Source organism: Paramisgurnus dabryanus, chromosome 17, assembly GCF_030506205.2.
Source record: "Paramisgurnus dabryanus chromosome 17, PD_genome_1.1, whole genome shotgun sequence".
Classification (NCBI taxonomy): domain Eukaryota; kingdom Metazoa; phylum Chordata; class Actinopteri; order Cypriniformes; family Cobitidae; genus Paramisgurnus; species Paramisgurnus dabryanus.
In genome coordinates this window covers 3,195,948-3,222,568 of record NC_133353.1, presented here as the reverse complement: position 1 = coordinate 3,222,568, position 26,621 = coordinate 3,195,948, and the positions used below count along the sequence as shown (strand labels likewise).

Genomic DNA, 26,621 nt, shown 5'->3' with positions numbered 1-26,621 from the left:
CACATTATATAGTAACTGGTACTTTACAAAATTTACAATATTGCAGGTTACTTTATGTACTTATTTTACATGGGTAAGAATCAAATGAAGTCAAAAGAACATTTTACACAAAATCTAGAATGCAAATTGGATAAGGATATTTCCGCACCGATTTTTTAAAGAGCAACTATCGTCCGATTGATTCACGATTTTACATTTCTTTTGGTAAGTGTGTATTAGTACATCAAAGGCTTCATACTCCAAAGTAAACGATGATGCAAGTTATCGTTTCCAACGTAAAACTCTTTTCTTGGACTACAACAAAGACACGGATTGTAGGCAACAGTTTACTTCCTGGTCCAGTTGACGTGGACAAGACCGACATTATCATAATTCCTCGGCTTTGACTAGCCCTTTAAATTAACTCCTGTTAGCATTGCATATGAGCGAATCTTTCAAACTTGGTAAGGAGCGTCACATTTCCGGCTGACATCAGAGGTATTTATGCCAATCACAACGTACAGATTAGCTGGCCAATCAGGTACACAACGCTTTTCAGATCGATGAGTTTTGTACAAAATCAGAGCGTTTGAGGAAAGCAGTATCTGGAGTTACAAAAATGTACGGTATGTGGAAAATAATGTGTTTTTAACCATAAACCACCACGCAAACACTTGTATTATACCAAAATACACAAAAATAACATTGTTTTTAGCAATGAAATAGATGCACATTAATAAATAGACTCTTTTAAATTATTTTTGTTTATTTTTGAGCAAAAAAGATGCAGATTGCAGCTCGGATTTTTTATTTTAGTTAATTATTTTAGGCTACTTTCATCCCAGTAATCACTAAGGCATTTAATTGCTTTATTTTTTGCATTTATGAACAACAGTTAATATAGTTCAGCAGTTAACACGTTATTATTTAATATAAACAACATTTAATTATTATTCAAAATAAATAAAATTTTGCGCCATAATGGTCAGTTAACGGCCCTGTTTTTGAATTGCGCGCCCATGCAGTGACGCAGCCAGGTCCTGTTTACGCTGATCAATTGCTCGACGGATCTACTGTTTCTGTCTGAACTCATCCTCGAGCTGCGCATGCAACTGACAGGCCTGTAGTCGGATCTTGACGTATCGCCGTAACTTTGTACTGTATCCTGAAGGCAACTTAAGGTCATTTTTAGCCAAAATCCTCGCGTCCGATGCACATATTCCCGTAAGTACGACCACTTTATTTACGCGTTATGATTTGTAAGCGCAATCTTTTCTCTACGTCATCATTGTCTTTCTGTAATACTTTCAACAACTTTCAAAGTGTAATGCGATAGGATTTCATGCAGATATTTGTGTTTACATGGTCGAGCCAGTAATCCTTTATAATACAGTATGTGTTATTACATATAAATATGTATTACTTTAGTTAGATTTATGTTTTATACATAAACAGGCAGATAACAGACCCGCCAATGCCTTCAACTGCCTAAATCATGACATGCAAATCGTAGTGTATTCTTTTATGGGAGGGCGTGGATATGTTTTGGTTGTGAATTGCCTCAGTAATCTCAGTTTATTTTTTATTCTAGTCTTGTTAGCTTTCTATTGTTACTAGGTTTTGTAGAGTGATGTGGTTTTTTTTATAATTTAACATATTTACAGTAAGTATGCAAATTTGAACTGAAGGTTATGATTCGTAGTATTCCCCTTTTATGTTACTCATATATGTAAGTCGTTGAACAGTATATCGCATTGTACTGTGAGACGTATTGTTGGTGTATTTTCATATGAAAAGAGTTATTTGAATCGTCAGGGGAATGCCAACGAGGGAATGTTGTGGGGAGATATGAGTCACTCATTTTGGAAAGTGGCCCATAATCCATATTTTGGGCGCCAAAAGACTCTTTTTGTTTTGGTGTTTATTCATGTTCTTGTTTTGAAAGAACATTGTATAGTCACAAGCAATTGAGTTCATTGTGAAAGTTATGCAGCAAAACAAATGTACAGGAAGCAAGCAACAGGGTGGGGTATTATAGTGGTTACAAATATGGGCTGGTAACCAAATGGTTTTAGGTTCAAACCTTGCCAGAGGTGATTCATTGTCACTATTTAACTATAGTGTGGTGAGCAACATGCTCAATCCTTATAATATATTATTTACCACAATTTCTGACAAAATACTGTATTTACTACTGTATGATACTGTTAAGCCATTATGAATGAGTAAACATGAGATAATTCAAACAGTGTAAGAAGACTTTCGAATTCATGTGTTGTTGATTGTACATTTATGCCTTTGGCAAACACATTGCATTACAAGGCATACATTTTATTAGTATATGTGTTTACTGGGGTTTGAACCCATGACCTTTGCGCTACTAACCTAATGATCTACCAGCTGACCTTAAATTTATTCATTTGGCCTGGCCCTGGATCATATCAATTACCAGACTTTTACTTTAGTTTTATTGTACTTAATTTGTAAACCATTGCGATATCTGTGCAGGGGTCATAAGTTTGATTCCCGGGAAACACACATAGTGATCAAAATCAAATGTATACCGACTTGTAATGCACCGTAAGTAACTTTGGATGATACAGGGTTCCCACGGGTCCTTGAAATCCTTGAAAGTTTGTTCAATTTATTATATATAATCTCTTTATGCAAGAAGTTTTTTGGGAAAAAATCCATATATTTTCCTGCATAGTGTAGGATAATATCATAAAAATTCTAGACTTTTTAAGCACACCTGCTAAATTGTTCGCTTAAAATGCTTATATCTTCTGTATGCGAATGTTGATTCATACCAAAATGCTTTTTTGCATAGTTGTGTTTGACACATGAAAACGTCTCGGGTTACGTATGTGACTGTTGTTCCCTGAGAAGGGAATGAGACGCTGCGTTTCCCTTGCCATACTTCCTGCGTCCCTGTAACGCCATCTTTGGCAATATTTCAGATAGCGATATACTTCCTGGCTCCCGCGTCACCCTGTCTTTGTCGTTAAGCCTCACCATTGGTTGAATTTGATATACACATTCAGACGCACTTACCCCTGGAGGCGTCCCCAAAGTGTCACCGCAGTGACGCAGCGCGAGTTCCCTTGAAAGGGAACTGTAACAATGTATCTTAAAAGGTAACACGATATAACCTTGCTCTCGCTTGAAATGGGTCCCCACATTTAGTCCTTGAATTTGAGGGTGTTGGACCTGGAAAGTCCTTGAAAGGTCTTTGAATTTGAAGTTAATTAAGGTGTGGTAACCCTGATGAAAGTGTTTGTGCCAAATGCAATGTAAATTCACAGCTTCAAAGCATAGCGTGACTGTCTGTTATGTTTGCATTAGGTCTGCCTTAACCCTATGACCCAGCAGGAGCAACATGAGTTCAGGGAAAGTTTGGAGGAAGCCCTGTCCTGGATGCAGGCCGTCCAGGAGAGGCTTAAGCAAAATGATGACACCCAAGGTCCCAGATCAGCACTGGAGGCCAGGCTAAGAGAGACAGAGGTAAGAACTTAAGTGACCTTTGACCTGCAAATCTCAGTTAAATATATTTTTTTTGATATTAAATGGTATTAAAGTCTGGACTTGAATAGTGTTAAATACTTGATCAATTGCAATCTGCATTTTTGTATTAACTGATGAACTGTATAATTGATTATTTATTAAATAGCTGTGCAGGTTTCATGTGTTTTGTAACACCAATTGTTTTTTGTATAGAAAATCCATAGCTCAGAGGCTGAAGGCCATGTGAAGATGGATAGGGTGCTGGTGGTGTCCGAAGCCCTGCTCCGAAATGGAGATGAAGAAATGAAAAATCAGACTCATTCAAAACTCAAAGATCTTAAAGCACAATGGGATGACACGCTGACCTACATAATTCACTGCCACAGGTACAGCGTTTGTTCACAGTGAGATGTATGAAAACTTCCAGTATGCTTTATTTCACAATTTTTTTTTTACCATCTATATGGCAACATATATATTTTTTGGAAATATTTCGTATTTTATGCTGTTTTTTTGGTGCCTCTATTAGTCGCATCGAGTGGGTGTGGCTTCATTGGAGTGAATATCTGAAGGCTCGTGAGGAGTTTGGGATATGGCTGGAGAAGATGCACTTGTCTCTTGAGCCACAGCTTGAGCTTCAACTGGGTCTGCAGGAGAAACTGTGGCAGGTTGACCATCTGCGGGTCTTGCACAGTGACATCCAGGCCCAAGGTCAGTTTCTGGAAAGACTTTTGGATGAAGCTGGAGCCTTGTTCAATCGCACCAAGGATCCCAGTCTAAATGAGCAGGCTCAACAAGATCTTCAAGATGCCTACAACCATATTCGAGACATAGCGCAGGTTTGTTGAAACACATCAGACTGATATAAGAAAATATCAATGCATGCTAATGCAAGCGTGTGCTGTTGCCTCATTTTAAACGTGAGCTTTAGATATGGAGGGTATAATTGTAAGCCTGAATTTCAAAGGTATGATGAGAACCTTTGAAGCAGCGTTTTTGTTAATTTTTTATAAGGCTTCTCAACATGGTTCTATGTTAAGTCAGTTAACACAAGTCTTTTAATCTTTTGTAGTTTCCTTTTTTTAAATCACTCTTGCAGGGTTTTAAAATGAACAATACATTTTAGAAGTGTTGGATCTTGTGTGGCACCTTACAAACACATAGTTATTATGAAGAATGAATATTTACGTGGGATTCATATATCATACTGTAACATAATAAAAAGGTCATTTTATGATTTGAAAATTAAATGGTTTAGAAGAATATTTATAATTAAGTATACAGAATTCCCTGTGTAAATGTAAAGTATAGTTCTGAATGGGCAACAGGATTCTTAATGCTAAATTATTTAAAGAGCTCAGATACAAAAGGTGCTAAAAGCCACCTTTGTCAAAAATTAGATAATGATATTGACCGAATGCTTGACACGTATTATACGTTCATCATATGCTTCTGCTTAAATCCCGGGCTCAGGCCATTCAGAAATACCGGTTTGTTGGCAGAATCCATTAAATGCCAAGTTGGTTTTTTCAGCAAAGTCCTCTAAGTGCACAGTAGATGAATCAATTGGATGAATCACGGCACCCCAAACAAACGAGGATTAAATTCAAACTTAGGGTCTCTTGTGAATACTTGGACCTGAATACAACTCGAATGTGACAGCCATCACAGTTCCCCCTAATGTGTGGTTCAGTTTCTTCATGTTTACATTTTCAATTCTGATTTTTGTCATTTGCAATGTTTCTAATACTAAGTGAACTGTTAACTATGTCTTGTCCAAAGAAATTGAGTTTTTTTTTTCATGCACTTAGAGGGTTTTGCAGGGAAAGACAGTGAAATTTGTTAAATACAAATGAAAGGACTAAAGTGACATTTCAATTACAAAATAAAGCACTTTAATTACTGATTAATAACCTTTTCATTACTTAAAAAAAAACTAAAAATAAAAGTCTGGTAAAAAAATGACTATAAGGAAACTATTGAATTTAGAGTGTTTTGCATCTGAACTCCTAATTTTTATGCTATTTTATGAATTTAAGTCTGATTTAATACATCTACAGCATATACATCGATTTGGTTTTTGTCTAATATATATGCCTTGCGTTTGTACAGGAGAGGTTGACATTAACACAGAAAATAGCAGAGGAGCACCAGCAGTACCAAAGTTGTGTTCATAAATTCCAAACCTGGCTTGTTTCTAAAACAGAAGAAGTCAGTCGCTTCAGCGATATGGAGGATACGACACAAAATAGACTCAAAGCCCTGCAGGTACAGCAACCTACTTATTTGAGGGATGGGAGGTCAGAACAGTCAACTTGGAAAATTGCTGCTTTGGAAGTCAAATTATAGATATGCCATTCACTTTAACTTTGTACTTATTCATTTGAGTCCTCATTTAAATTTCTTCACACTTTGAGCCTTCACATTAAAGCAATAGAGTAATAGTGAATTTTTGAGTATTGATTTAGATCTTTTAATGTAAGAGTTTGATATAGTGTACTCATGATACAGACACTGAAGTGTTGCACTGAAAGGAAGATTACTGCCAAAAAAACAAAAATTCTGGACACAGGGCTAAAAATCATAACTTGAAAACCAAAGATTATTATTTTATTTTAAACTTCACTTTTCAACTTAATTCAATGTTTTTTCAATTATTAAAAATGGATAGTTCACTCAAAAATGACAATTCTGATCAAAAGCCCCATATTCAGAATATCTTCTGTTGTGTTCGTCAGAACAAAGACTTTTAAACAGGTTTGAGATTAAGTAAATGATGACTTAATTTTTTATTTCTGGGTAAACTATCCCTTTAATTCTCATGGTTATTAAAGACATTTGTTTGGCATTATGGCAAGTACATTGTGAAAATTAATAGTAGAGTATTTTCTACCATTTCTTCTGCTGTTAGGAACTGAATGCCAGTATAGCCAAAGAAGAGCAAACACTCAAGCACATTGAAGGGTTGTCGGAGGCGGTGAAGACCAACACATCTCCGGCGGGAGCAGAGAAGATTACAGAGGAGATGGAGGAGTTGAGGTTGGCCTGGGAGAGGTTACGTCAAACACTAGTTGAGGTCCGTGAAGAACTCCAGAGCTCGCTGGACTCTGAGAGAGAATTTTCAAACCGATGTAAGGAGCTGGGGGCGGACCTTGTGCGGCTCAGAACACTGGTCCAGAACCTCAGCGTTGATCTGGAGAGCCGGGATGGAGAGAGAACTGAGGAACACGTGGTTGCTCAATGGAAGACTCGCACGGTTAGTACTCTGGTCTTTTCTCTGGCACCACTCACAAAGACATTTAGTGTCTTGCTGTAGGGCATGGATGGAGGCTTAGCATATTTATGTGGCAGCACATCAGTGATTTAGAGAATGCCTAAGGTAAATTTTTCTGTGGGGTGCGACAGCTGGTTTTTGCCGAGTGAGAAGAATTTTACAAGTTTTGTTCAGTGTTTTGGAATACTTTCAAACTGATGACCACACATTTTATAGCCTTTTATTGCTTTTAAACAAAGACAGGAAGAGATTGGGAAAACCATCTAGACTTGTACATACAGTACAGTACTGAGAGAATGTGCACCACTTTGCACATATTAAAAGGTTTAAGCGAATAATTAATGTTGTTTATTGTTTGTGTTGTTATTCTGAGGCATGTAAATCCAAAATATATATAAAAATGTATAGTTTTGTATAGGGATGCACCGAATATTCGGCCACCGAAAGTTTTCTGCAGAAAATGCCCCAAAAGAGCATTTTCGAAAGACTTTTATCACCGAAACAATACAGCCGAAATGTTGTGATGACGCAAACAAAAACCGAAACTGCATGTGCTTGTCTGAAACAACATGTCTGCGGTGTGGACGTATTTAACCGGAAAAGGCGCTAAAGTGAGCAGCTTTAACAGACGCACATGCGGTTAAATATGTCCGGTCCAGCTCCAGTCAGACGTGATCATCACAGTATGCCCTTCAAAGAACAGAACTCTTTATGTGTAAACTTTAGAGAAAGTTGCGCTACTGTGTCTCATACTATAGTCCATTAACATACATTTGGCGAATAAAGCAATGAAAAACAACGTAATGTTTTTATGTGGAACGACTGTTTATCCTGGGCTGTTTGGAATTCGCCCTCGGTCTCTGTGTGCGCGCGTTTAAGTGCACTCAATAGTGCATTCACGGAGAGACGCGTTTCAAAAAGCGAACATAAAATCTTTCTGTTATTGACAGGGCACATACAAACAAAATGATCTCCACAGTATTTTTTTCTAATAAAAACATTTGATTATGTCTTAAGTGTATTTAAAGATTACAGTCAGACACCAGTCTGTGCTTATTTTGTCTTTAAGAGACAGTAATTTATTAACCTACTTAAGTCTGTGTCATTAATGTTAATCAAACAACCCAAGACGAAGAGAAAATCACTTCTGTAGCTCTAATAATAATAATAATAATAATAATATTTAATGTATACAATAAAGACGATTTTTGTACCTTATGCTAATTTCAGACCTTACTTAATGTGCCACTTTGTTCTTTTTTTATATAAATGTTTGCAATTTCTTTTTTTCTTATTAGATTTTTCCCACCAATTTTTTGCTGATCCAAAAAATAATCAGATCCGTGCCTCAAAAACTGTAATGTGACCTGAACCGAACCATGAGGTTTGTTATCCATCACACCCCTAGTAATGGTAGTACACAGTGATAACCATTAATGCAATGGTACTAATAATTGGCATAATAATTTGTTTCTGTGTTTTCGGCCTTGGTTTCTTCTTTTTCGGCCAAGAATTTTCATTTTGGTGCATCCCTAGTTTTGTGTAGTGGCTTTCTAAAACTGATATTTTTACTTCAACCCATCGAAATAATCAGTTGGGCCAAGTTTGCTGTTTGCAGTGGGGGATAGCAATGTTGAAAGCCTTTTTAGATCAATGAACACCGTCTGGACCCCATGTGGAGAAATGTTGCATTCATGACTGTTTGGATGAGCTCCTTTACTCAGTTCAGACTCATAATGCGTGTCATGTTTTATTGATTAATTTTCTACATCCACTTTCAGGGTGTGCGTAACAAGTTGGTCGCAGAGGAACCCAGGGTAGACCTGTTGAAATCTCATTTGAAAGAGTTATTCCGATTCCCGCAGGACTCCAGATCGCTGTCGGATGAGATGCTCGCTGTTGTGAAAGATTACCAGAGGTGAGCGGCAACCACACACAGAAACCTGAAGCGAAATACTTATTTTATCAATCATTAGCAATTAAGTTGTTTTCAAGCAGTTGTAAACGTTTAAGTACCGTACACACCATGAGAGGGTTGTCTTGCCTATTGTCTTACAGTCAGTATGATGTTAGTCACAAAGTCCAGTCAGCCATAAACAATGTGTATCCTATTCTAAGAGAGTGCTAATGTAAGCAATTCACACAATTGCAGCATTACACAGGGTTTTACCGCATTTATTTACTCATTTTGTAATGGACAAATGTTCAAATCCCTGTTCAATACTCAGTTTTTTGTTTTCCATGGCAGTTTGAGAGGCAGATCGTTCAGGTTGTCCTCTGAGAGTGAATCCGCTCTACGGCAAATACTGCAGGATCCTCTGCTCGGCTTTAGCCAGTGGAGCCAAGCGGTTTTGCAGGTCCTGGATGGCTCTGCCGACGTCACTGAATTTTCCCATATCGCTATGCTAGTGCAAAATATTGAGGTATAATATATTTTTTTAATCTTTACTGTTTTTTTGCTATGCAGGTTGAAGACATAAAATGCAATTTGACTTGAAAAATGTAATGCATTGTGTGTTGTTATTTATTATTTATTATTATTATTATTTTTTTTATTGATACTACTGTTGCCGTTTTTACTAAATATCAATATCAGCACCATCCTTTTATATAATATTATATTTGTTGTTGTCAGTATTGTTACTATTATTACTATCATTATTATTATTATTTATTATTATTAAGTTATTATTGGGTATTTAAAAATATTGCTGTTAATCATAACAATTCTTAGAATTATTATTGCTATTACTATCATTATTGTACATACTGTTAATACATAATATACATATTATTATAATAATAATTATTATTATTATTACATAAATATGTATTATTATTATCTGTTTAATTTATAATTATTATTTTATTTTGTAATCATTTTTATTTTTATTATTATTTTGCTTATTATCATTGCTTCATAACCATATCATCATCTGTATTAGTATCAGTTAAATGTATTATTATTATTATTATTATTATTATTATTATTATTATTTTGCTTATTATCATTGCTTCATAACCATATCATCATCTGTATTAGTATCAGTTACATTTATTATTATTATTATTATTATTATTATTATTATTTTGCTTATTATCATTGCTTCATAACAATACCATCATCACAATTGCTGTTTTGTTTTTGTTGTCTGTTTTGTTTTGTTGTTTAGTGTTCTGCTTAACTGTCTGTTGTATGTTTTGAACTTATTATAAAAAATTTAAAATAAAAACAGAAAAAAGGCACCATTGACTTAGTTTACTACTATAGAAGTCAATGGTGCTCAAAAACGGTTTGGTAACAAATGTTCAAAATAAAAATGAGTATGGAATGTAATGGATAAATTCAGACCAATTGGGTCACTTTAGGACTCAAGTTTTTATTAAAGTTTATCTAAATTTGCCCTCCTGTAGTAATACCCAATATGTGTTCTGTGATTTTAGAAAAACAAGGCCGAAATGTAAAATTGGACTATGCTTACAACCTCCGTTTGATGTTGTATTTAAACATTTGATTTTTTTTCTTTGTACTATAATTGATTTTTGTTCTCTTTGAAGCTATTGACTGCATTCTTTGTTCTTTATTGTTTGTTTTTTTGCAGAAGTTACTTAAAACCAGCGTGCAGTTGCAGGAGCGTTTGACTTTGCTTCAGGTGAAGAGCGATCTACTCAGCTCGGTTTTTGGGCAGGAGAAAGCTGACGATCTGTTGAAAGAGCTTAGCGGAGATATGAGGAAGAGAGAGTTGCTCCACAGCCAACTTCAGGAACGCAAGAGCTATCTGCAGGTATCCCACAAGCCACTGTCCAAAATTTAACTGCTGTAAACCTCTAAGCTAAGCAATATTTCCCTATTATACCCGTTTAGTTTCAACATCCATGGTAATGTTCTTGTAGCTCAGTTTGTAGAGCATGGCATAAGCAACGCCAATATCATGGGTTTGATTCCTAAGAAACACATGCTATACACAATGTATACCAAGGATAAACTGTGAAATGCTCTGATTGTGAAGTTTCTGATTGTGACAGATCACCATTACTGTACCATAATCATTGTTTAAACTTCTATATATTGTGTAAGTACTAGGGATGTAACGATTCAATCGCGATTCAATCGCGGTCCCCATTAAAAATGCCTGTCTGAAATCGATTCTGAATCGCAAGGCTGTGATTCTTTGTTTTATGCACAGCTTGTGCGTGTACTACGGCATTTGGTCAGTAGGAAGTCCTTATCAATCTAAAATCATTATGAGTTGGAGTCGTTTATAACGTGCATTTAAAAACGCAACACTCGTTAAGCAAAATCATTCAAAATATTCTTTATTATCATGAAAATACCTGAAACAATTTGAAGAACAGCGTATAAATATTCCTGTGTAGACATTTCCTGGAATAGTGTTTGCAATGATACTTCTTGTGTGGTACAAAGGGAGTTTCTGCATGAGAGCACCCCCTGGCATTCGGATGTGCTGGGATTTCACCGTAATTCATTCAAATTCATTTATTGAGAAAACGCGCATTTGCATGGTTATTCGTTACACCCCTAGTAAGTACCCAAATCCATGTGTGTTATGTCCATAGGGATTGATATCAAAGACAAAGGACTTTTCTGATGCCTATGACTCCATACACAAAAAGCTGAGCTCCATTAAGGAGAGGTTCCTCGCAGCCGATTGCCTCCAACCTGATATTCTAGCCAAGAAGAGTCAGGCAGACCAGCTCAGGGTGAGTGACACATGAATAGTTTGTTTCAGCTTGTTTTACACACATCTCTTTTGAGAATGCTTTTTTGGTCTTGATCTCTGTATATGGATGTACAGTGATGTTTAATGAGGTCATCTTTGAAGGGGCCCAGAATAACATCACTATGAGTTTGATGTGTTTGTGCTGTGGCTTGTCCAGGTAGGACTTTCTGGTGACAGATTGAACGTTATAAGTGTGTCTTTCTGCAGGTTATCGGGAGGGATTTGGAAGATTGCGAGGCCCATATTACAGCCCTTGAGACGCTGGTGTCATTCAATGCAACAAACCGGACCAAGTTTGAGCGTCTGCATACAGATTGGAAGTTGCTGTATAAGGCGGTTCGGGTAAGAATATTTCTGCTAAAGGTTTCACAAAGGTCTATCTTATGTTTTCAATTAAATTACAGTTATACTCATCAAAGTCCCTTTAGGGAAGTCGCGCCACTAGGCAGCCATGTTTGCAACGCCTCCGTGCAGTAACTTCAGTCATGCAAGACTAAAGTCCTGTCTAGTTGAATAGGGGAAGACAGATCTTTAAAACTTTAAGGGATAGTTCACTAAAAAATGATTCTGTCATCATTTACTCACCCTTGTGTTGTTACAATACAAACCTGTAATCATTTATTTGTTCTGTTTAACAAAGAGAACGATCTTTTGAACAATGTTTGTTTCCAAAACGTTTTTGACTTTGTTATTTTTCTACTATGGAAGTCAATGGTGCTTCTGTTTCCTGGCAACGTCATATGACCCCTTTAATATGATCGTTCACCCAAAAATTACAATTCTGCCATCATTACCCTCATGTTGTGTTAAACCTGTATATTTTCTTTATCATTACACAGAGTACGATATTTTGCTATATGATGGTAACCACACAGTTGATGGCATCTATGTGTGATTTTCCTACTACGGAAGTCCTTGGGTGCCGTCAACTTTATGGTTGCCATCATTTATTATTTTTAGGGGTGTGATGGATTACAAAATTCACGGTTCGGATAACATTAAGTTTTTTAGGCATGGATTGGATCAAAAAAGCAAAAAGGGGGTGGGAAAAATCTAATAAGAACAAATAAAGAAATGACAAACATTTATAAAAAAGAACAAAGTTGCAGATTAAGTAAGGACTAAAATTAGCATTAGGTACAGAAATCGAATCAAATGAATCATAACACTTTATTGTATAAATTAAATATAATTATTATTTTTTAGAGCTACAGAAGTAATTTTCTTTTTGTCTTGGGTTGTTTGATTAACATTAATGACACGGACATAAGTAGGTTAATTGAGGTTACTGTCTCTTTAAGAACAAATAAGCACTGACTGGTTTCTGACTGTAATCTTTACATACGCTTAAGACATAAACAAATGTTTTTATTAGAAAAAGAATACTGTGGAGATAATTTTGTTTGTATGTGCCCTGTCAAGAACAGAACTATTTTATATTTGTTTGCTTTTTGAAACGCGTCTCTCCGTGTGTGCACTATTGAGTGCACTTAAACGCGCGCACACACACAGACAGAGGGCGAATTCCAAATGTCACTGCATAAACAGTCGCCCCACATAAAAACGTTACGTTGTTTTTTTATGGCTCTATTCCCCAAATGTATCTTAATAGACTACAGTTTGAGACACAGTAGCGCAACTCTCTCTAAAGTTTACACATCAAGAGTTCTGATCTTTGTAGGGCATAGGGATCATCACGTTTGGAGCTGGACCAGACACAGCGTACAGAAAACTGCTCACTTTAGCACCTTTTTGCAATTAAATTGTTTAAAATCACTTGAATGTTAACATTTGCAAGCCAATCGCATGCAAGCCGAACCGTGAGTCGTGATCCATATGGATCAACTGCGATCTATCACAGCACTAATTATTATTATCTAAAATAACATGATGGTGGGTAAATGATGACCGATTTTTTTCATTTTTGGGTGAAGTATTCCTTTAACTCAAGTATGACATTTTGCAGTTTTCCAGTGTTTCTTTCTAAAAAACAGGCATTCAACAGAATGGAACCAAATGTGGGGGTCCCAAGGCGCAAAGTTTTACTCTTTTTACTATTTTATAACTTTACACGCCATCTCTCTAATTAACAGAGATGTGAAGTTCTGAAAGAGTAGGGAGAGGCTGCATATCTTCTCACTAGCTGCTTCACAAGCGCCCAGCTTCACAAGTGATTCCCATTTAACCCTTAAGATCTGTAGAAACCACTGAGCTCACACCCCATGGTTTCCAGACCTCATGCTGACTTTTAATCATGATGTTGAAGATGATGACTTTGAAGGCCTTGATCAAACCTTCCTTACTTGACTTTTAATGCACACTTGGCCCAAGGAGATGTTTCTTACTTTTTTATTTACTGAACACGGATACCAACAGAGATACTAGGACTCACGCTATTCGACCAAAGCCCTTGATATGTGTTTAATTGTGTTTGTGTGTTTACTGTATACCAGATAAAGGTGAATGAAAGTGAGGAGAACATTGTGGAACATGAGAGTTTCCATGACAACATGCTGAATTTGGAGAAGTGGTTAATGATCATGAGACAGAAGCTGGAATCTTTCCGTGGGGCAGATGGGGAATGGGGCATCGATAATCGGCAGCAGGAGGCAGAGGTACTGTACCCTCATAAAAATGGCTTTCTACCATCCCACAACAGAGTGATTAAAGAGTCATTTATTTCATAGTGCTATTGAATAGCTAAGGGGTAGAGCATTGCATTAGCAGCACAAAAGGTCACAGGTTCGAGCCCAGGGAGCACACATGCTAATAAAAAAATTAACTTTGTAATGCACTGTAAGTGGCTTTGGATAAAAGAGTCTGCCAAATGCATAAATGTAAATTTAATGTAAATTTACTATAGTAAAAACATGTATTACTCTCCTTCATTCTTTTTGATTATTTATATTTAGTGTGTATTTAATTGTCATTACATAATGTTTATTATTGGCTCTGGAGTAACCCAAATGTGAAGAAAAACAATATCAAAGCATGTGAACTAATAAATTCATGGCGTCCCTGCTTTAAATGAAAATCTGTATTGCTATTGTTGACCTCTAGAGGGCGCTGGGAGAGTTTCCAGAAAAGGAGCTTCAGCTACATCAGATGGAGGCTCAGGGTCACACCGTGCTGACCAGGACCTCAGATGAAGGAAAAGTTCACATCCGACAAGACCTAAAACGCCTCCGAGAATCCTGGATGTCTCTCCACACACTTAGTCTCAATCTTTACAGGTTATTTCAACACTTGTTTATGTCATTACATCAAGAAAGCTATGATTCAAGGAACATGAGTAGAGTTGAATATTTTTCAAAACCTGTTCAGCTGACCTAGCAGGAAAATATTTCACATTTTGCTTCAGTGACTAACAGGTCACCTAGTGCCCTACTGTTATTTCAGTTTTGATATTTAAAAAACATGGTGACTGATATAATCTGATATCCTATCACCTTCTGTCACCTTATCTTGGTAACGCCCCCACATTGTTGTTTAGGAGTACTCTAGCATAATATTTCTTTCATTTCAGGCTTCTGAATGGACATGCTGCCAAAGAGGGGCAAGATTCCCTGTCATACAGGATAAAGTTCCAGGACAGATGGGCAGATGGACATGAAGATGGATTGGGATCTGGAGGGACATCGGGCTTTGAGGGTGGACTACTTGCCACAGGTGCTGGGGTAACAGGTCAGCGTCGACATCAGAATCTTGATGGACAATTCCACCTGCAGTCAGAATCAATAGATCGCCTAGAGCGGGAAAAGTCAATGGAAGCAACTCGAATTGAAAATTCTGTGGTGTTTTCTGAGGGGATCGACAGACCAGAAGGTCCAGAGGTCTGTAGGCGTGAGACGAGTTACCATGACAGATCCACAACGGATGATGAGGTTGATGCAGTCATTTCTGGAGGTGACCGTAATGTGAACAAAAGGCGGATAGAGGTGGCAGATACACGCAGAATTGACTTGCTTAGGAAGAGTGAGGTGGGGGAATGGGTTGAAGATCGTATGACTGCCTCTGGGATTGAAGACTTGGATGTGCAAGGCTTTTTAAGTGGATCTCACACTGATGATACAAAACGAAGAATACGCCAACCTCAAATTCCACCTGATGAGATCAGCATGGCTTACAGCGCAGTTGGTGACATTCAGGTTTGGACTACTAAAATATGATTCTTGTTAATGTGACATGCATTACAAAGGTTCATTAGAGTACCTCAAAGGTGCATAAGAGTACCTCAAAGGTGCATAAGAGTACCTCGGGGTGTGTAAGAGTACCTCAGGGTGTGTAAGAGTACCTCGGGGTGCGTAAAGGGGATCGCACACCGGCCGCGCAGCTCAGTGCCGCGTCGTGTCGCGCCTAGGAGAACTCGGAGGTATTGTAAACCGGAAGTGCACATTAAATAGCGCGAGCTTCGTCAGATACCGTCTACTTCAAAATGCAAAATATACGTTAGCAGCCAATGTTAATCGTTAATGATTTAGGACAAATATGATGTTATTTAATGTTAAACTATGTGAGTGGCGCTGTGTGGCGTGACAGGGATTTGAGCAACTTCCTGAGTCACAGCTGGGCGGCGCAGACAGGCGGCAACTGGCGGCGCCGGTGTGCGTATACTCATAGAAAACAATGTGTTCGATTTTTTTTAGAATAGCGCGGCGCTGAGCGGCGCAGCCAGTGTGCGATCCCCTTAAGAGTACCTCGTGGTGCATAAGAGTACCTCGTGGTGCATAAGAGTACCTCGTGGTGCATAAGAGTACCTCGTGGTGCATAAGAGTACCTCGTGGTGCATAAGAGTACCTCGTGGTGCATAATCTACCTCATGGTGCATAAGAGTACCTCGGGGTACATAAGAGTACCTCGTGGTGCATAAGAGTACCTTGTGGTGCATAAGAGTACCTCGTGGTGCATAAGAGTACCTCGTGGTGCGTAAGAGTACCTCGTGGTGCATAAGAGTACCTCGTGGTGCGTAAGAGTACCTCGGGTGCATAAGAGTACCTCGTGGTGCATAAGAGTACCTCGTGGTGCATAAGAGTACCTCATGGTGCATAAGAGTACCTCGGGGTACATAAGAGTACCTCATGGTGCATAAGAGTACCTCGTGGTGCATAAGAGTACCTCGTGGTGCATAAGAGTACCTTGTGGTGCATAAGAGTACCTCGTGGTGCATAAGAGTACCTCGTGGTGCGTAAGAGTACCTCGGGTGCATAAGATTACCTCGTGGTGCTTAAGAGTACCTTGTGGTGCGTAAGAGTACCTTGTGGTGCGTAAGAGTACCTCGTGGTGCGTAAGAGTACCTCGTGGTGCGTAAGAGTACCTTGTGGTGCGTAAGAGTACCTCGGGGTACATAAGAGTACTTCGTGGTGCATAAGAGTACCTCGTGGTGCATAAGAGTACCTCGTGGTGCATAAGAGTACCTCGTGGTGCATAAGAGTACCTCGTGGTGCATAAGAGTACCTCGTGGTGCATAAGAGTACCTCGTGGTGCGTAAGAGTACCTCGGGTGCATAAGATTACCTCGTGGTGCTTAAGAGTACCTTGTGGTGCGTAAGAGTACCTTGTGGTGCGTAAGAGTACCTCGGGGTGCATAAGAGTACCTTGTGGTGCGTAAGAGTACCTCGGGGTGCATAAGAGTACCTCAAAGGTGCATAAGAGTACCTCAAATGTACATTTCGGGACCAAATATATACATATATGTACCTAAATTATATTATAGGACCTTATTAAGGGTAGTGCCCATGTGACAGTTTGGGACCATTTTTATACCAATGTGGACTGTTCTTTTGACTTATGAGTATTTGAACGTATCTGATGTCATAGTATATAATAGTACAACAGTCAAATGTGCATAATAGTTCTTCAAAGGTGTATAATAGTACCTCAAAGGTGCATGATAATACCTGAAAGGTGCATCATGGTACCTGAAAGGTGCATAATTGTACCTCAAATGTACATTTTGGTTCCAGCTATATACATATCTGTACCTAAATTATATTATTGGGACCTTATTAACTTAAGCTACTGCCCCAGTGACAGCTTGGGACCCATTTTAGACCAATGTGGACTTATGAGTATTTGAATGTCTCTGATGTCATGTTAAATGGATTCATTTTTGTCATTTTGAACTATTGTTCCTCTGATTCAACTACTTATGTGGGTCATAACTGAAAAGGCATTAACAGAAGTTTTTATGCATTATCTATTTTAAAATCAAATATCTTCAATGTTGGTAAAACACCAAAAAGGTTTTTCATAGTTATCTTGCTCTCAGTCTGCACCATTGTTTTGTGATTTAATACCTAATTAGCGTATAACAGATGAATATCTCTCTGATTCTCTTGTAGATGGGCTCTCAAGGGCCTCAGCATCACGCTGATTCAGGGACTCTACGGAGAGAGTTTGAAGCGTGGCTTCTTAAGCAAAATGACAAACTCACAAGACTTCTGAACAGCCAAAGAGCCGCGAGTGCCAAAGAACTGACGATGAGACAAAATACACTGAAGGTTGGCTGTGTTTGTTCAAATTTTGCCTTTTTTCTGTGCTTGATTAAAGTTTCATGGGTCCACATATCAGATAGGATTAGAGTGAAAACTGTCTTGTAAGAAAGCCTTGATGTTTTATTTAACAGAGTCCATGGTTTTCTGTTTTACTTTGGTCATGTATAGCATGCTGACTCATTTGTTGTAAGTAAACCCAACTTCAACTGAGAATCAACACAAAAAGTACAGAACGTAAACCATGATTTTAACTAAATGTTAAAATCATAGGTTTAGATGCATTGTGACATTGTGCAAAACATTTTTATCATTTTGCACGAGTAATCATTTTAAACTTGCATTTGAAAAAAGTGAAAGCTTATTTGAAATAATACCTTTTAGTGGATTTCAATAGTTGGTCTATAATGTAAATATACACAAAGGAAGATATTTTGCGGAATGTTTGTAATCAAACCAATCAGAGGCCCCATTGACTTCCATAGTATTCTTTTTTCCTACCATGAAAGTCAATGGGGCCTCTGAACGGTTTTGTTACAAACATTCCGCAAAATATCTTCCTTCGAGTTCATCAGAACAAAGACATTCATACAGGTTTGTAACAACATGAGAGTAAATAAATGATGACTGAAATTTTATTTTTGGATGCACTATCCCTTTAAGGAAGGGTGCCGTTGGGTTTAAACCTACAACCAGATCTTTAAACACTGCACCACATGCAATAGGCTGACTTGTTGATTTCTGTACAGGGTTTGCGTGCTGGGGTGTCCTGGGGTCAGAGTCAATTCCAGAAACTGATAGAGGGGCGCTCGAATAAGTCACCAGAAGAGGATGTGGAGCTAGAGGACCTGCGATATCGTTGGATGTTATACAAGTCCAAACTTAAAGAGGCTGGAGACCTCAGAGCTCTGAAGAAACATCAGGTACTAATAGAAGACAACATTATTTCCTTTTGTAAACCTACATTATTTACAATTTTCTAATTTTTTGCTTTATAAAAATACTTTATTTTTAAATTTAGACAAGGTTTTGACATCAAGCCGCACATCGACCTCGCATGAGAGCTCGACTTAAAATCCTATCAGAAAGTATTAAGTCGGCACACCAAAGCCCAACAAAATGGTATAAATTATGAATTAAAAGACTTCAAATGCTGTATGACGTTTCGAGCATGCAGGCTCTTTATCCAGGGTTCCCACGGGTCCTTGAAAGTTTGTGAATCTGGGCGAAAAAACTCAAGGCTCTGGGAAGTTTTTGAAAATATACACACAATGATACAGGTCATTGAAAGTGCTTAAATCTATTTTATGCAAGAAGTTTTCTGGGATAAAATCCATATTGTAGTGTAGAAAAATATCATAAAAAAATCGTAGATTTTTAAGCACACATGCTAAACTGTTCTCGCTTGAAATGTGTCCCCACATTTAGTCCTTGAATTTGAGGATATTGGACCTGGAAAGTCCTTGAAAAGTCTTTGAATTTTAAGTTAACTAAGGTGCTGGAACCCTGTTTATCTGACAATCAACAAACACTCATGGGCCTCTTTTTATACCTCTTTTTAGACATATTCCACCACAATAAATAAATAATAGTAATAATTCCTCTTTAAAATTAAAACTGTGAAACAAAATGAAATTAAAAATATTCATCAAGGAAGAAAAAAAGAAAAAGACAATAAAATAATTATTTATTCAAGATAATCTGCATTAACCAATGCTGTTTGTGGTGTAGTAGCATGCATCCACCACAAGGGGGTAGGTTTGTCTTACTGTACAGGAGTCTAACCAAATGTTTTTATTTATTTTAGGGTGTAGGTGCACACGAACAGGAGCTTGTACGAGCTGGAAAGGTACCTTTTACTCACTTTATGAGCTTTATGATGGTAAAATGGGTTGCTAATGACACTTCACATAAGTGACATAGAGAGCTATAAGGTTGACTGCAACAAGTGAAGAATAACACTTTTCAGCTGAATTTGCTGGAAAACTTAAAATATGAGCTTTTAATATAATTTAAAACCTCACCCAACATCTTGTAGTCCCCAAAACAAATGATCCGAATGGGCCGAATATAGTTTAATAAAAACATTGAGCCAGTAGCTCCAATTTATCTCTCTGGGGAATATGTTAATCTTTATGAGTAATTTTCCTTTTTTAACAGCAGTCTTCCCACTCTGTTACTCTCGGGCCATCTGTTCACGAGCATCATATCTCTATGAGAATAAGCACAGGTGTCCTGAATTTGCTTTTATTATTTAATACTAGGTATCATGGCTAACCTCACAATATAATACATGTCATGGTACAAGAAAATTTATAGGAAAAGCATTTAATTTCAAAAGAGAAGGTTAACATTAATTTGTAACACTATTTGCATTTTAATTGTTTACTACTACTGCCATCTATAGGATAAAAGCAATTTGGTGTTGAGAAAGGGTTATGCATAAACAGAAATATTATTACAACCATTAAAAATATTAGTAAACATATATATTTGATTGTCAGTATTGCCCTATTATTTTTATATAAGCAGATATTAGCAGGGGAAATAATATAAGTGTTGATTTACACAATATCATCGCCATGCCAGAGGGGCCCCAGTTTAAAGAAATTTTATTAAATATATAATTTTTAAAATAAATTCTGTGTAATTAAACCTTAAAAAATAAGGCATCTAACCAAAAGCACTACATTGTATAATTAATTATGTTTTGTTTTATAATATTTTCCTTGGGGGCCATAAAGGGAAGCACCATACACAAGGTGGGCCACATGCCGAAAAAGTTTGAGAACCACTAATTTTGAAAATATGTAGCTTTTCTTACCCATCGTGATGAAAATTCCTAGACAAAATGGGCTAGTGAATCTATAAAGACATTATACATCTATATATTATGCCAGGCTGAGCACCACTGTAATTACCTTTCATTGCAATAAAATTTCCTAAATAGAAGCTTGCGAAAGAAAAGAGTGGAGAGAGATTTCAGCTTTCATCCACCCACATTTCCTCCTACTCTCTCTTTCTCGCACTATTACATTTATACATCTCTCTCTTTGTTTATCTTAGACACTTGGAGAGAGAGAAAGAGAAAGCTCTCATGTTTCTCAGCTTTGCTACAGAGGCGTTAAATTAAAAGGGTTGTATAAGGTTCAGTATATCGTGGCCTATCGCTTAGAGCAATGATTGTTGGTGAGCCGTGGGGGGACAATCACACCTACAATTCAACATGAGCTTCCAGTGCAAAACCATGTTTGTCTTTGAATTATTTGATTTAGCTGCATCCATCAAGTCATGTGAAAATAATATTTGTACTAGTTGTATACATTTATATGTACTATATTAATGTAGGTAATCTTATTTTTGCCTGATTATAAAGCATCTTTGTGTTTATGAATCAATCCCATAATGCACTGCAACAAGCTCATTATCATTCAAGACTGGGTCTAGGGAAATGTTTGACTTTTGGGTATTGTCATGGTGTTGCTGTTTAATATTCAGCATATATTAAAGGATTAGTCCATTTTCTTAAAAAAAAAAAAAAAACATCCAGATAATTTACTCACCACTATGTCATCCAAAATGTTGATTTCTTTCTTTGTTCAGTCGAGAAGAAATTATGTTTTTTGAGGAAAACATTCCAGGATTTTTCTTGTTTTAATGGACTTTAATGGACCCCAACACTTAACAGTTTTAATGTAGTTTAAAATAGCAGTTTCAAAGGACTCTAAACAATCTCAAATGAGCATAAGGGTCTTATCTAGCAAAAAGATTGTCATTTTTGGCAAAAAAAAAATAAAAAAAAATGCACTTTTAAACCACAACTTCTCTTGTTCCGGCTGTGTGACGAGCCAGCACGACCTCACGTAATTGCGTAATGCCGTGGAAAGGTCACGTCTCTTTTATATATATATATATATATATATATATATATATATATAAAACGCACATTTGTGGACCATTTTAAACCATAAACTGACACAAAGAAATTAATTAGGATCGTTCCACATACAACAACGTTGGAGCGGTCCTCTTTCTCCACACTTGTAAACAGGGGGGCGTAGTTTCGCATACGTCATCCGTGACCTCTTGACGTGAAGACGTATTACATGAGGTCACGCTGGCTCGTCACACAGCCGGAGGAAGACGAGAAGTTGTGGTTTAAAAGTGCATATTTTTTATTTGTCTTGCCAAAATTGACAATCGTTTCGCTAGATAAGACCCGTATGCCTCGTTTGAGATCATTTAGAGTCTTTTGAAACTGCAATTTTAAACTGCATTGAAACTGTTGGAAAGTGTTGGGGTCCATTAAAGTCCATTAAAATGAGAAAAATCCTGTAATGTTTTCCTCAAAAAACATAATTTCTTCTCGACTGAACAAAGAAAGACATCAACATTTTGGATGACATGGTGGTGTGTTAATTTCTCTGGATTTTTTTAAGAAAATGAACTGATCCTTTAACGTTTCATGGTTGTGTGTTTTACAGCAAAACAGCTGCACCGGGTTCCTGTACCGTGTGTGTTGCATGGCTCTTCCTCTTCAGCTCCTGCTATTGGCCCTGCTGCTGTTGGCTTTCCTCCTGCCCATGATGGACGAGGGCACAAGCTGCTCGCTGTCTAACAACTTCGCCCGCTCATTCAACATCATGCTACGCTATGACGGACCACCGCCAACTTAAGCACTGATGTAATACTCCCGGCGTACGATCATATATATTTTCAACGGTGACAATCTGTGGTTGTTTATTATGTAACATTTAAGTATCATATATCTTTTTATCAGTGTTCGTGTTTGTGTCATTTTATTTTTGGCGTTTGGATGGCTTCAGTTCACAGTACACCCACTGATGGACCCAACAGATCAGAAACCATGTGCGGGTCTGTGTTTGTGTGTGAAAATGTGAGTGGGTGGATGGCATAGATGCTCACAACCTGCTCTGTATGATTCAAGCTGTTCGTTTGGAGAAAAACTCCCTTGAAGATATCTCTACTCAGGAGTTATTTCATATCCCTGTTTTATTTCTTGTCGTTTTAACCTGTGGTATGTTAACCTGAACTGTGCATGTTTTCGTTTTAAACCTTGTTGTGTTTAATTTAATCTGCTTTTTTACTCAGGCTAGTAGACACAGACAACCTGCTGTGTTTAATAGGCACGTATCACTGTGTTCCCGGAAATAGTTCAGATGTCCTTGAGTCACGGTTGATGTACAAACTAAACTCGAAAACATTCTTCACACCTTGCCATTACGATGCAGATTTAGTAGAGGAATTTGTCTTTGGAAATCAACAATGACATTCCCATCTGTCGTCAACAGAAAACAAATCACTCCAGAGTTAAGGTGCTATGACATGTACGTCTCAGAATAGACATGTTTTTGGATCATATTGTGTAATCGTATTGTTGACTTAGCTTTGGCATTGGCTGGATTCTGATGTGTGTTTTTAAAGGCAAAGATTATGGAGTAAAAATAGCCCTGTTTGAAGAGATTGTTCGTTTTTTGCGACTGTGACCTTCCCGGTCTCTTCTGTTTTTCTCACGGTTTTTCGGTCAGGAATTTTAAGGGCCCACTTGTTTTAGAAATATTTGAGTTCTGTAAGGACCACAGCCTAACGGTTATTACTCAATGTCTGGAATATCTGGATTAGGGATGCATAACGATTAATCATGATTAATCCATAGCAGAATAAAAGTTTTTGTTTACTTCATATATGTGTGTGTGAACTGTATATATAAATCTGCACACATGCATGTATAATTTTAAGAAAAATATATATTTATATATTAAGTATTTATATATAATATAAATTATACATAAAATATACAAATGTATATACACATTTATAAATATATACATGCATGTGTGTGCACAAATGTATTATACATAGTTCACACACACATATATGATGTAAACAAAAACTTTTATTCTGCTATAGATTAATCGCGATTAATCGTTATGCATCCCTAATCTGGATTTATATTTGATGAAGATTTTAAAGAAAAGGCTAAATATTCAAAAGCTTTGTGTTTGAGATGTAAAAGACGTTATTTAGGACAATCTGAGACAACTTGCATGGTTTTGTAGCTTTGAGTAATGTTACAAATACTGTATACACAAAATATACTGCTTTTATCCTGTAGTAGTTTTTGTAGCATAATTGTATTCATTGCTCTCTACATATCTTAAAGAAACCTGCTGTTAAAAGTTATTCTTTTAATATGTGATGCACTATACGGCATATTGTAAAATCCATTACAGTGTAGTGTATGCGCAGAGAGACTTAAAAAATATGCTGCATTTTTATTTTTTACAAAACTGTAATGTTGAAGCCTGGTACTTCAATGTGTTGCACTGGTTTATTGTTTAAACTCAATGCAAACCCTTTACTGATCTATACCGGTTTTATCGTCGATACTGTATGTTACCGAAGGCAGAAATGCTGCACTGTTAAGCTGTACAAAATTTGGTTATTTGGAAATTTGGACTAGCTCATCGGTGTATGCTAATACATCTGATTTGCAGCACTGTGTGCATGAGAAACCTTCTCTCATAGGAAAACTTTGAAATGAAAGTGCTGGAAGTTATTTTCAAAGTCAGATTGCAACATTTAGTGCAAGATGCTAGCATGTAAAAATTCTCATAACATTTACTTACTAGCTTTAAATTGCATGAAGGGTTATTATTATAAGACGTATTGTATTGATATAAAAGCTTAATGTTTATTTTATTACCATATTTTGGATGAAAGTCTTATAATGTATCTTATAGGAAACATACTAGCAGTATTTTTGTATTACAGTCAATAAACATGCAGTGCATTTTCAGTATTTGATGTTTGTGTTTTTACTGTGCATTTTTAGATTGGATTGTAGATAAATCCGATTGCTTTTCAATGTAAAAGTCACCTTTCTTTAAGGCAGTGATGTTGCTTTTAGCTCGAAACGTTATCTGTTACCCTGAACTGGTTTAACAAGATGTGTGACACATTGATAGTGAAATATAAAACCAGCGGATGAAAACTCACAGCAGGGCACAGGAAGTTTTTTTCTATTTAACAAGCCCATGTAAAGCACTAAAGGTTATTTGAGGTTCTGCCAATGATTTTAATTATGTTTAGTTGGTAATCAGCTCAGTTTTACATTTCATAATTTACTTTAATTTTGTGACCAAAATAGAGTATCTTATAATAAACTTGCTGCCATAATTTCTTGGTTGCCTAAGCAACGACTGCCACCAGATCACTGCATATAGAGTTTAATTTAAGTCACCTAAGGGAATCTGTCTGATTTTTTGTGTATAAGACTAGCAAATCCACCGTTATGAATGTGAAAATTTCAGTCAAAAATTAGATGATTTCAGCAGCAACAATAAACAAACGGCTTTTGTGGACTAAACGCAACTTCTGGTAAACTTCCACATAAAATCAATAACAACAGAGTCCTTTACAGTAGTTTACAAGGGGAAAATGACAAGTAAATTACCTTCGTAAAACCAGTATCAAGTACCACAATGGCTAATGTTACTGCTTAAAATGAGTGTATACAATGTAAGCTAGTCTGCCAAACCTCTCCTCACAGTTGTGATCGGTGCTTGTCGTCTCCCCTCATCTATAACAAACCAACATAGATGGGTAGTAACGGATTACATGTAATCTGGATTACGTAATGATTCCAAAAATCAAGTAATGTAGATTAAACTATATTTAAAATACTCGTAATCAGACTACTGTTACTTTTTTATGGATTACATGATTACATATTATTCACACTATGGCAGTATAATCTTCACAATTTTGTGAATCTCCTATTTTTTTTATTTTTGTAGACCGTTTCAGCAGTAACAATATAAACAAGCGGCTGTCACGGTCCGCACGTAACTTCCGTAAACTCCGCTAAGAATAAATAACAACAAAGTTCTATAAACGTAGTTTATTTATATAACAAGCAAAAAACAACACATAGATTACCTAGGAAACCAAAACATTTGTTATTTTTGACGAGGCATTCGTTCAAGAGATCAGTTTAGTAACTAGTCAGAGTCAGACCATTAAAAAAAACGAAACCGGAAGTAAGGTTCGGATCCAGACGTGTATCACGTGCGTCCAATGAAACCGTCTATATACGTTTGTGTTTTTTGAGTTTTTCGGGGGAGAGGGGTGTGGAAACGCACAGGAGCAACAACAAAATGCAAAATGGAGCAGCAATCAGCGTTGTTTGATTACTGGATGCAAAGGGATTGATTTGGGTAGGGACGCTAGGGACATGTCCCTACCAATATTCAGGGAACACTGAATTGTCCCTAGCAATAAATTCAACCAAACAATGAATCTTTGTGTACATATAACCACTGATGTCCATCTGTGACTGGTGTTTTTTTTTTACATATACATATTACCTATTTTATTTAACATTTATTTACCCATGAATCAGTTAAATGAGATTCAATCTTTTTCAACTGCGTTCTGTCAAAATAGCATTATAGGTGGCACACAAACGGTTAACAAATCTAAATTAACAAAGTAAATCAGTGTTAGTATTTTGTATTAACTGTCCATTGCATTTTAAAAATTAGTTTTTAAGGTTCTTGTTGGTGAAATAGATTTGAATATATTTTTCCTCTCTCTTTATATTTGAAAT

The 26,621-nt window shown here is 36.9% G+C and overlaps 1 protein-coding gene across 1 annotated transcript; it reads left to right on the top strand.

The window, feature by feature from the left end:
* Nucleotides 1-1,067: 1,067 nt before the first annotated feature.
* syne3 (spectrin repeat containing, nuclear envelope family member 3) lies at nt 1,068-24,812 on the top strand. Its single transcript, XM_065252422.1, has 18 exons — nt 1,068-1,203; nt 3,325-3,483; nt 3,697-3,869; nt 4,013-4,322; nt 5,596-5,751; nt 6,395-6,739; nt 8,539-8,675; nt 9,006-9,180; nt 10,360-10,542; nt 11,336-11,479; nt 11,707-11,841; nt 13,953-14,114; nt 14,560-14,732; nt 15,026-15,647; nt 17,840-17,998; nt 18,739-18,912; nt 19,797-19,838; nt 22,474-24,812. The coding sequence occupies exons 2-18, from the start codon at nt 3,340-3,342 to the stop codon at nt 22,663-22,665; spliced, it is 3,426 nt and encodes a 1,141-aa protein (XP_065108494.1). The 5' UTR covers nt 1,068-1,203; nt 3,325-3,339; the 3' UTR covers nt 22,666-24,812.
* Nucleotides 24,813-26,621: the final 1,809 nt, after the last annotated feature.

Bases quoted from the DNA above. Each gene is read 5' to 3' on its own strand.
- syne3 (XM_065252422.1), top strand. From the start codon at position 3,340: ATGACCCAGCAGGAGCAACATGAGTTCAGGGAAAGTTTGGAGGAAGCC. The intron at 3,484-3,696 runs GTAAGAACTTAA...TTTTTTGTATAG, and splicing joins CCAGGCTAAGAGAGACAGAG to AAAATCCATAGCTCAGAGGC. The intron at 11,842-13,952 runs GTAAGAATATTT...ACTGTATACCAG, and splicing joins TGCTGTATAAGGCGGTTCGG to ATAAAGGTGAATGAAAGTGA.